General features: G+C 40.3%; 1 protein-coding gene across 5 annotated transcripts in view; it reads right to left on the reverse strand.

The window, feature by feature from the left end:
- LOC140483840 (FERM domain-containing protein 4B-like) overlaps positions 1 to 12,501 on the reverse strand; it is a 371,993-nt gene that overhangs the window by 228,327 nt on the left and 131,165 nt on the right. The window contains exon 1 of one of the 5 annotated variants that reach the window (XM_072582530.1): positions 5,672 to 6,101. The exons of 2 other annotated variants lie outside the window; for them this stretch is intronic. In XM_072582530.1, coding sequence (XP_072438631.1) covers positions 5,672 to 5,833 — 162 coding nt within the window. In that variant the 5' untranslated portion in view covers positions 5,834 to 6,101. Of the gene's footprint in view, positions 1 to 5,671; positions 6,115 to 12,501 lie in introns of those variants that run through there. 2 more of the 5 variants (XM_072582533.1, XM_072582529.1) reach the window with 2 other exon arrangements.

The following is a 12,501-nucleotide window of genomic DNA, read 5'->3' on the forward strand; positions in this document are numbered from 1 at the left end:
AAAATGGCGTCTTGTTGGCAAGTGGAGTCGGTGTCCTGTCATTGCTTGAATTTAGCATTTTTGTCAATATTTAGATTACGACTATAAGGATTTGTGGCTCGACAAGCTGGTGTGTTAACTGTATTTTTCAAATAACTCATACACCTCAAGGATCAGCATTTTGTCCTTCATCTGAATTGAGTAATTCCTTCCAGATTCTGCTCACACAGCCAAATTCTGCAAACGACAATGTATTAAGTGCATGTTAACACCAACACCACTTCCAACTGTCAGCCTCAAGACTGTCTACAATTGAGATCAATCAGAAAAAAACTCACTAATTAGTGCAATGAACCAAGAGGCACAAATATTAGCATGAAACCATTGCTCATAGTGATGTAAATAAAACAAATCAAGACAGTAAATGGAAACTGATATTGAGTACATTTTGTCATGAATTTAATGGGGGTATTTAAATAATACTTCATTTACTTTACATAGTTATTTAAGTATCAAAATGCAAACAATCACAGTTTAAAACTGGTATTTTGAGAAAGCAGCAATTTGTTCGCGACTCAGTGTTAAGTAAAAGTTCCATTGTCTTTACTATAATCTACATGCCATCAGTGCAAATGTAAGCTGTTGCACAAATGGAGCTGAATGTATTGAGATTATAAACAGAGACTGAATATGTTTCACCAAGCTGAATAAACGTAGTATCGTAAATTGTGAGCCAAAAAATATCTGTGACGCACTTTGACTGGCTGTATTTATTTGTGTGACACGTTGATTCCATTCAAAGACTCTGACCACACTCAGCATTCACTCTGAGGTAGCAAGAATATTCAAAGGCAGCCTGATAATCAGTTCCATGTGTGTAAATTGGATTAATAGGAACAACAGCAAACCGGATGTATACAGTCATGCAAAAACAACATTAAATTGAGAATTAGCTTAGTAGTCCTAAACATTACCAATTCTGACCCAAACTAATAAAACACAAATTAATTTATCCCATAACCTATACAAGATATTCAAAATTATTAACAACACAGATTCAGTTATTATTCTTGCAACAAAAACACAATATGAATGTGAATGCTGGAAATATCAAAAATGAGTACTGGAGAAATTCAGCGGGTCTGGCAGCATCTGTGGAGAGAAACAGAATGTGTTACTTCAGAACTGAAGAGAGTAATGGGCTTTATAACTTTGAGAAAACGTGGAGGAACAAGTTGAACAGAGGACAGGACAGGACAAAGGAGATTAGAGGTCATAGGTATCACAAAATAAAGGGATTTGTAATGACTGTAGAGAAGGAGAATATATCCAGGATAGGTGTTAACGTCAGATTGTTAGTCAGCTCTGCTGAAAGCAAAATTAAGACTGCCAAAATGCATTGGTTGGGGGAAGGGAGTGGAGGTTGGAAGGGGACAGTGCTGGAGAGGGCAGTGTTAGCTGGCAGAAGGGAGTTGAGCCGGGGATAGAAAGTGAAGGACAATGCATATAATCTGAAGTTTTCAATGGAATGCTGTGCCCTGAAGGCTGCAGAATAAGGAGCTGTTCTTCCAGCTTGGGTCAGACTTCATTGAGTTGGCCAAGGATGTAAAGTGTGTGTGTGTGTGTGTGTATATATAAATAAATAAAAGGGAGAGAGAAAGACTGCTGACAAGCTCTGTTACAATATAATATCCTTTCAAATGCCCCTCAATAGAAATAGCAAATCCTAGATATTTATTTCCGGAGTGTTCAATGAAAGGAATCATTAATATTATCAATGATCCCATCAGTTCACATGATGAAAACTCATTTGTAAAACATGGTGTAATGTTACGTAGTTAAAAGGTAATGAATGCCAATGATCGCAGTAAGTATCAAAGAATATTATAAAGGTTAATGCGAAAACTATTTTTAATTCATTCAAGGCATTTGAATGACACTGGCCAGCGTTTATTGCCCATCTCCAGTTGCCCTTGAGAAAATGATGTGCAGAAATAAGGTCCACTGACCATTCCTAATTTTTTATGATCTGGAACAATTCAGAAATTAAGATAATGAATTGCAGATTTATTATACTTGATGCCTCTGATAATTAATCACCAGAACAAATTCTGAATTTGATTAGAAATTGCATAATTCAAATAACTTAATTTACATTTATACTTTTCCAAAATAGAAATAGAATTTACAAATAGGTTGCACCATTTCCAACATTAAAAGGGAAAGGCACAATGAGAAGTTTGAATTTGTTTGTAGTTTTTAAATAAAAGCATTGCAGTGAATTACAGGAGTTCCCAGGTTATGAATGGGTCCCATTCCCAAGTATTCAGAATTTTATCTGTATGCAAGTTGGAACCTGTTCCTAGGTCTAAGTAATTGTAGGTTGGATGTTCATAATATACATAAATTGAGTCCATGATTTATGATAGATTTTGTAAAATGTTTGAGGTAGGGATTCAATTAGGCCTATTTTTGCTTCTGAAGAGGCCAATGCTGAAACCCTCTGGAGGTATGCAAATTTCAATTATTTCAGTGGGCACACTGATCCATACCCCCACCCCTTTCCGCCTTCCGCAATATTTCCCTCCCCACCCCTTTCCGCCTTCCGCAAAGACCGTTCCCTCCGTGACTACCTGATCAGGTCCACACCCCCCTATGACCCACCCTCCCATTCTGGCACTTTCCCCTGCCACCGCAGGAACTGTAAAACCTGTGCCCACACCTCCTCCCTCACCTCTATCCAAGGCCCTAAAGGAGCCTTCCACATCCAAAGTTTCACCTGCACATCCACCAATATCATTTATTGTATCCGTTGCTCCCGATGTGGTCTCCTCTACATTGGGGAGATTGGGCGCCTCCTAGCAGAGCGCTTTAGGGAACATCTCCGAGACACCCGCACCAATCAACCAAACCGCCCCATGGCCCAACATTTCAACTCCCCCTCCCACTCTGCCGAGGACATGGAGGTCCTGGGCCTCCTTCACCGCCGCTCCCTCACCACCAGATGCCTGGAGGAAGAATGCCTCATCTTCCGCCTCGGAACACTTTAACCCCAGGGCATCAATGTGGACTTCAACATCTTCCTCATTTCCCCTTCCCCCACCTCATCCTAGTTTCAAGCTTCCAGCTCAGTTACTGTCTCCTTGACTTGTCCGACCTGCCTATCTTCTTTTCCACCTATCCACTCCACCCTCTCCTCCTTGACCTATCACCTTCATCTCCTCCCCCACTCACCCATTGTACTCTATGCTACTCTCTCCCCACCCCCACCCTCCTCTAGATTATCTCTCCATGCTTCAGGCTCACTGCCTTTATTCCTGATGAAGGGCTTTTGCCCGAAACGTCGATTTCGCTGCTCATTGGATGCTGCCTGAACTGCTGTGCTCTTCCAGCACCACTAATCCAGTATTTGGTTTTCAGCATCTGCAGTCATTGTTTTTACCACACTGATCCATACTGGCAACCTGCCTGTGTATTCAACGGTGGGCTTAGATAACAGGATGTTGCATTGGTAACCTAAGCCTCTTAAGGCAACCTGCTTTCATTTTTAAAAGGGGAGCTGCACTCCTGCAACAGCGGTTATACCTATCTCTGGAAGGTATTCTCTGGTAGAAAAGCTCAAGAAATGGAGCACCAAATTGCGACTGCTGCCATCATGGCTGGAATATCAGCGCTCAGAAGGAAAAGCCATGCTGTCACAGTAGTCCAGCTAATTTGTTCGCCAATAGATTTTCAGAATTGGCGAGGCAGTGTTACAAAGGACTCCATGGAGCGTGAGCCTGTTGTTCTCTTTGAGGATGACAGCATTCATGCTCCTACCACTGACACTTCCCTTTCTGTTGCCTCTTAACTAGTCAACATTGGCTAACATTGTAGTGATATTGCCCAAAAGGTGGGCCCACAAATCCACTGCTTTCTTCTCCAGTGAATGTCAGCAGACTTTCCGAGCCATGCAACATCCGTTTTGGTAGCACCAGGTCTGGCCAAGTTAAGCTGGCAAAGGTTCCATTATCTGAATTGCAATGATCACACTCCACAAATCCAGGATATTATAGAAGCAACGCTGCTTCTGCTTATCATGGAACTGAAGAACATTGCAAGGCTGCAGCTCAAGCGTCAATAAATCTGGAACTGGCAAATATTCTGCATTATTAATACAGAGTAGGAAAATACAAAACCCCTTCAATGCAAATAGACATGACGTGGCTCAGAAAATAAAACCACAAATGCTCTCATTTACCTCTCTCAATTTGTCTTTCTATTCGTGATGATTATCTTTTAGATTATGATCAGTATGCAGAAAACTGGCCTCACACAAGGTAACACCAGAATAAAAGTCACATTTTAATTTGTTACGTTTCAAATAATGTGAAATGTTTTCAACACACACTGAGAAGAAGTTGGCTTTGAATTAATAAGAGTTCTTTGTTGCACCAGACCGCTTGCTTGATAGAACTCATCAGCCATCTGTCCTATAACAACACTTACATATAATGGGAGATACACATGATACTCTTACTCTAGATTCAGATTCCAGACAGATCAGCTCACTGAATCATTTAGCAATTCACCCAGTATAATTCTGACGTGCAGTAATCAGAAAATCCCAAGATCAAGTTAACTGACTTCATTGAGAATTGAAGTCCAAGAGGGTGAAAGGTGAAAGGATTTCATGCGTTGAGATCCTTATCAGGGTCTACTGATTTATGCTGCAAGGTGCCTGTGCAGACATTGGATATAACTAAGGTTGATATGAATACAATTCCCTTCAAAAGATCTGCCTATGTTCTTTGTGAAATTTCTGTTGCTTGAATGTGGCATCAGAAAGTGATGGTCCCCATTGAACTTTACCCCAGAATGAATCACATTGATCAGGGGAGGAAGGAAGGGCATGGACACAAATGATGGAACAAATCATAAGTGGTTGCAAAACGTCATACAAATCAGATGAATGTGTCATGCACGAGTCATTGATGATTCAGTATTAATGTCCCAACATATAAAAATATAATTTTAGAAACACTACAACAAGAACAGTTTTCTGAAGTAATTTCCAACAGCATGTGTTTTACAGACAACATATCTCAGCAACCTGGCTCTGAAACATTATTTGATGAATATTGTTCTAATCATTTATTATGATACAACTTGCACACAGTCCATAAACTGTAATTGAAAGCATTCTAGCCAGGGTATTGTTTAACATTTTTGGTCCTCATGTAACACGATTCACAATTAAGTTCATCTGTAGCTAAAGTAAAACAAAATTCTTGTTTCTCCTAAACATCATGGTACAGTTCAGGTTTTAGTTTAAAGGCTTCAGAAGATTTGAGTGGAGCCTGTCATTTTAAAACATCTCCTGAATATAACTGTTGTTCCCTTAAATAGGTCCGTCTCAGTGTTTATCATTTCCTCAGGCAAGCATTTTGATGCAAAGCTTTGATGAACCAACTGACTGGTTCTCTCTTAATGGCGATTAACCTTTAATCTCCAAAGGATTAAACTACTTGTTTCAATCAAATAGAAACATATAATTGATTGCAATGTTAAAGCAATTTTTTAGAAAGACATTGAAAAAAAATATTTACACAGAAACAAAATTATCTTGAATGAAAAACAATGACAGGCAACAAATTATTAACAATCTGAACGCACATCTCCTTGCATTAGAGAATGTGCTGTGTTAGTTTACCTGGTAAACATCACGCAAGCCACACCATGTCCTTAGTATTTGCTGACAAGCCCTCAGCCTTTCAGTATACCACCTCCTCAAAGTTGAGATTGTTAAGTTCCATACAAACCGGCTGCCATTGAACAGCAGATCTTCCATTCCACACATGAAGGTAGAAGCCATTTTAAAAAAAATCCTCTTTCAAAGTTCAAGATTATTAATAAACTAAAACTAGACTGAGAAAACTGTTGGTTTGTTCATCAGAGTTACATTAGCTCATACTCTTGCACTGTGCATAGGGCAGGGAGCTATAAAGAATCAGGTCAGATTCTACACAAACTCTCCTTTCAGTGCACTTCCTGGGCAGACTCCAAGGCATGCCCCTGTGCTGCTTGAAGTCAGGCCAATGGCTTTCGTGGCAGAGTCCGGATGAAAAACCCCTGCACCGTTGCTTTCTAACCTAACAACTCAGACAAAACTCTACTATAACCTCACCAACTGCCAGTAAATGCTGTAATTGAATTCTCTTCTCGTTTCCTAATTTCCTGCCTGCTGTCAAAAAATTCATGATCTGAATAAAGCGAGAGCGAAACTGGCTTCAAAAGGAAAATTTATTACGCAATTCTTCAAGCTTAATAGTGTTTTGCTATCTTGCTGTCAGTCATGTACAGTAGGCAGATTATTTTTGACAATCCTCATAGATTACTTCTGTCAATGTTTCAAAATATTCAATGATGTCCTACACAAGGAAATGGAAATTTTGACACAAATGTAGCTTCAAGACTAGCAGTGAATGCCAGCCACAAAATTGGAACTGAACGTTACGTTTTTCCAGATACATTCCGCTAACACTTACTACAAAGGAAACGGAGAAGTGATATTTTGTGTCAGTTTTCATTCAGTTGCTGCGTCTGTTTGCTTGGATCTGGATAAGGCACGACTAAAATACAACATTCATAACGCACAGAAAAAGTATTAGGAACTCTCCCACCGCAGAAGCTAGTTAATGACTGCACTGCAGAATTCTGCGCCCAAATGCTTAATATTTCAAATCTGTTGCAAGTTCAAAGGTTAATTGCTGGCAGACCCCAACACGTTCTTGGGCAAGAGCTGATCCTCGTTGTTAACAGTTTAAAGGGTAATTAATGTTTTTCAGTCCCTCTTCGGACTTGGACTTCCTGAGCAGACTGGGAAAAAAAATAATAAACTGTTCTCCATGCTACCACCCTGTATTCCCCTGAAGAAAGCTGCACAGAGATCTTTTAACAGAACGTGCGTTGCATTTGGCTCGAAGCTTCCTTTCAGCTGTGATTCTGTTTTGGACTTGTCGGTTGGAAATGAACCATGTACATTCAAAACTAACCAGATTTAAAATTACATTCAACTCCACCAATAGCAGAAATGCAAACTCCACCCAAAGCAAAACAAAAATCAGCCGTTGGCTAACAGACTATACTACAAAAAGAAGCTGGATTTATTCAATCCGTTTTTTTGTATAATCTACAGCATAGCCATTTTGGTTAGAACATTTGACCATGGATCTGTTAGCAGCTGTATTGAGTTACATTGATCCACAACCTTCAGATAATAAGAATGAATTCACCCTGTTTCAAAATGTAACCAATATCTTTCTTTTCAATTCTACAGCAGTTCAGGAACAAATAATGCTGCCAATCAGGAATCATCTGCATCGACAAAATATAATTCAGTTAAACACCAAGGGCTGGATATCCCGAGGAACGGCAATCTCATGCAGATTGCATCATGATAATACAGGTATAAAAAAAAGAATGATTGATAATCAGCTTTAGAAGTTCTACTCTGAATCTAAATAGATGTTGGAATCAGACAGGCAATATCTATTAATAGTCACCTGATAATGGCATTCCTTCTGCCATCTCTTTACATGTAGCAATGCCTCGGTCCCTGAATACTCATTGTTTTATTTCAAAAATATACTTTATTCATTAAAAAAGTCTTTATATTCAAAAATGGTCACGGAAGCAGTTCAGTTCTGTACAGTCTTTGAATACAAAAAAAACCAAACATTGGAGTTTGGTTTTTCTGACCGTTCCAACGAACCCAAGGCATTTCTGCTTGTGCAAGATACTATTCACATAAATTTGAGGCACTGGGAGGGTCTGATAATCTTGAATGTGTGTCAATGTGGACTATTTAAATTCATAAGTCATATGGAGAAAAGCATGAGTAAAGTTAGAGTAATAAATCAGGCATTAAATCTAATCAATGGTAATTTGTTTATTTTATTTCAGTCAATCGTTCTCAAAAGGAAAAAAAGCAGAATTGTGCCAAAGCAAATTAAAAACAAAATGCCCAGTACTATTATGTTCTAGTTTCCCACTCATCATGCAGTCTTTGCTATTAAATGTCATGAGAAAACACAGTCTTTTGTGCAGTATCTTCCCAGTCCCTGAACAATCTGGGGATTGGTGAGGAAGTTGGGAAAATCAGAAGACGCTCAGTGAGGAGCCTCTTGACAGACAACAAAAGGTTCCATTTTCCAACCAAGTCCTGAATGGCAATTCAAGATTCCTGTAAGTGAGGACAACAAGGGGTGGAGTTACTATTATGTTTCCCTATTCTGAACCTGGAGACCTGGGTTCAAGTCCCACCAGCGTCAGAAGTATGTAATAACATCACTGAACAGGTTGATGAAAAAAACAACACATACCCAGGTGTCTCAATCATGTGGTACTGTGTGAAACCTGTAATTTAACAGTAATTTAACAGTATATCTGATGCCATGTCTGCCACTGCATATTATAAAACCAAGATCATGGGGATATATATATTTGTTTCTGTATATATTTCTGTCTCAATGTCAGTGTAATCAACTGAATACAAACAAAACCAAATCAGAGTTTTAAAAATTAAGTGACTTGTGCCAAAAATCTTGACATTGGTGGAATGTCATATTGGTCTGATTGACATGGGCTGTGGTGAGATTTATGGCAGATCTGGACTAGTTCGACATTTGCAGCATCTAACATCACCTTTTATGCCTTTGGTGAACAGTGAGGAGAATGTCCACCAGACACTGGCATTTTGCCATTTAAGGGGGAATTATTGCTTGTTAAACATCTTGTAAACAGCCCAACTCACCCAATAATCTTCAGCTTTCTACCATACCAAGCATGCTGAAAAAGCTCAACATTGAGAAAACATGATACTGAAATTGCATCCTCTGACTAGGACCCCAGGACTCTGGAGAATCACTGTGCCACCTTCTCCTTCTCTGACATCTTCACAAATGTCTTTGACCAAGCAGGGCACTTGACATGCCACTGCTTAGCTGGGTACACAGGGGTCTTCTATTGATGATGCAGGTCAATGGATTTTAACTGAGTGGGGTGCATTGCTTTGGGAACAGTGTGTGGCAAGCTGGAGATAGAATCAGATAGGGAGCACACCACAATGGGTAGGGTATGTAAGTAATAATGAATACTTGCTAAGATATGGTAAGAGCTCATGTTAGACGTTGTGGCAAGAAACCCCACCAAGATTACTTGTCGCTACTCTAAGAAAGAAATATTACGTCCATTGCAGGTTTTTGCCATTCACACACATTGGTTTAAGATTCAGTTCATTCAATTGGGCCACACACAACTTGAAAGAATGAGATTCCATCAGTTGCATTGGTTTGGCAAAGCTCGACAAATTACACTTCCTTTGGCTCATATTTTAGAAACGTTTTCATGTCAAAGGAGTTTCACTTATTCAGAAATTGGCTAGGGCACACCAATCAAACCAGTCGACAGCTTGTTGTAATTTTTAAGTGTCTTTGAATTATTTTCAAATAAGTTACGCACAGGCAGAAAACTGGTCTCATGACTAAAATATTTATTTTAGCAGAAAGTACACTTAAATACATCAAGTTTTTTTAAAAAGAAAGGTATGTACCCAGTCTTGTGTTAAGGACTTTAGGACCTTGGAGCAGACTTGTGATGATGTTGTGCAGCTGCTCCCTACTGGACATAAAGAGCAGAGTTTGTAGAACCAGTTCTGTCTATAGAGGAGTTGAGATTGGACTGATATAGAAGTAGTTGTAGATACTAGTTTTTTAAAACGGGGGATCCAAGATGGCGCCGATCTAAGAAGATGGCACTGCAGAGCTCTGCATCGCAGCACAAGTGGGATGATCTTTCAGCCCACCCAACCTGGACCATCACAACATCTTGGGACTCCGGAAAGATTGTGGAGTCCCAAGAAACTTCTAAAAGTTAACTTACATGCGTTTCCAGCCATCCAGAGATGCCAATAAATGGAGGAGCAGCATCCGCAGACCGGGCTGCAGGATTCTCAGGAGTCAATTACTTTCCAGGTCCTGGTGAATAAGCTCGCAAAATCTCGCAAGATGTTGGGGGAACAGATTGAAGAGAAGCTGACTCCAATCTCTCTCATGCTGCAGAAGCATGAGCAGCAACTGGGAGATCTGGAGAAGAGGATGGATGAGGTGGAGCACAGGGTCACAGTGGTGGAAGCTGATACCAGTTCTGGAGACGCAGGTCTATAATTTGTGTGACCAAGTGGATGATCTTGAGAACAGGGGCAGGAGAAAAACATTTGGATCATTAGTCTGCCTGAAGCTAAGAAAGGTGAGCGGCCTGTGGAATTTGTTGAGGATTGGCTGCCGAATTCCTTGACTTTGAGGCTGGTATGAGAGGATTAAAGATGGAGAGGGCTCACCGGGTCGCAGCACAGAGATCAGGTTTGGGTCAATATCGTTGTCCTCTCCTGGTGCGGTTCCATCATTACCGGGATAAGGAAAGAGTCATGGAGGCTTTCAGAGTCCAGGGGAAGGATCCGACGGCCCTAATTTATGAGGGCTCCAAGATCACGTTCCTTCAGGACTTCTCAGCAGCGGTGATCCAGAAACGAAAATCTTACGACAGTGTCAAGAGAAGACTGAGGGAGCTTGGGATTCAGTACTCCCTGAGGTATCCGGCGGTGCCTCGAGTAGCTTAGATGGATCCATACAGCTCTCTGACATGTTGGAGAAGTCAAGAGACTTTGTGGACAAATTAATCTAATTTGAACAATTTTAGTGTGTATAAACAGTGTTGTTTGGGTATGTCTTTATCGTTTTGTAAAAGAAACGGAGGACGTCCAGTTGGAGCTTTATTTTTCTGTCGATAATAATTTGGTTTAAACTATGTTTGGTGGCGGTTGAGATATACATTTTCAATTTCTAAGTTAGGTTATACCAAAGGATGGGTGGGGTATTTATTCCTTTTTTAAAAATATTTTTTAAAAAATCATCTTAGTATTCTATGGTGTATTTACTCTTCTCTGCTTATGTTTGCAGTGCAGCTCTAGCTGGGAGAAGTCAAAGTGGTTGGGATGGTTAGGTGCCTACTTATGGGCAGTTTGGGATGGGTAGTTGCCCTCTCTGGGCAAGTGGTGAGTTCCCCTACTCAGCCCTGTTGGCGCTTTATATGTTGGTTTGTTTTTTGGTTTTCGTTGTTTTTAATTTTTAATAGTTTTGTAGGTTTGTTAAATGCAGTGGTTTTAGCTTAAGTGGTTTTATATTTGGTGGATCAGATGACACTAAGGCTGAGCGATTTGTGGCTCGGGTTCCTCCGGTCTGGAATTTAAAATGTTATTGCAGAAGGTTATGGCTAATGACTTGATTAAATGGTGTACCTGGAATGTCAAGGAAAGTCACTCACCAATTAAGAGGAAGAAAGTAGTCTTGGGTCTTAAAAAGGAGAAGGTGGATATTGTTTTGTTACAGAAGACACACTTGGATGGCAAGGAGCATCTGAAATTACATCAGAATGGCTTTGACTGAGTTTATTTTTCATCACTTAATACCAGAAGTAGGGGAGTGGCTATATTGGTTAGGAAGAATCTCCCATTTAAGTTGTTAGAGTGTGTTAAAGACACACACGGGTGTTTTGTAATTCTTAAAGCCTTGATATATGGGGAAGAATATGGTGTTTTAAAGTTTATCCCCTTAATTTTTCAGTTGATTCTTTTTCTCAACTGATACCCTCTGTACAAACTAAACTGTTAGGATCTGTGTGGGGAGTTAGGGTTGGTGGACGTTGGGAGGTGTCTCCACCCTACAGGCAGGGATTTTACATTTTTCTCCAATTTGCACAGACGTCACACTAGGATTGATTTTTTTCTGACCCCTGTGGTAACCCTGGATTTGCTGGCATTTTATACGATTGGTAATATTACCATGTCTCAATCATGCTCCAATGTACCTTATGGTGAAGGTTACAGACATTACAGTGGGTTTGAGACACTGCTGAATGGAGCCCTTTATCCTCAAGGATAAGACATTTGTGGAGTATTTCTCCAGGGAACTTCAGGCATTTCTAGACATCAACTTAGGCTCGGCTGATAGGGTATGTTTCCATTTCTGTGACTCTTCGGTCCAACCCGTCCATGCCAACCAGCTATCACAACCTAATCTAGTCCCACCTGCCAGCATCCAACCCATATTCCTCCGAACCATTCCTATTCGTATACCCATCCAGATGCCTTTTAAAATGTTGCAATTGTACCAGCCTCCACTACTTCCTCTGGCAGCTCATTCCATACACATACCACCCTCTGCGTGAAAAAGTTGCCCCATAGATCTCTTTTATATCTTTCTCCTCTCACCCTAAACCTATGCCCTATAATTCTGGACTCCCGCGTCCATAGGGAAAACACTTTGTCAATTTGCCCCATCCATGATTTGAAGATGCCGGTGTTGGACTGGGGTGCACAAAGTTAAAAATCACACAACACCAGGTTATAGTCCAACAGGTTTAATTGGAAGCACGCTAGCTTTCGGAGCGTCGCTCCTTCATCAGGTGGTAATGGAGGGCTCAATC

The sequence above is a fragment of the Chiloscyllium punctatum genome, chromosome 12, assembly GCF_047496795.1.
Source record: "Chiloscyllium punctatum isolate Juve2018m chromosome 12, sChiPun1.3, whole genome shotgun sequence".
Classification (NCBI taxonomy): domain Eukaryota; kingdom Metazoa; phylum Chordata; class Chondrichthyes; order Orectolobiformes; family Hemiscylliidae; genus Chiloscyllium; species Chiloscyllium punctatum.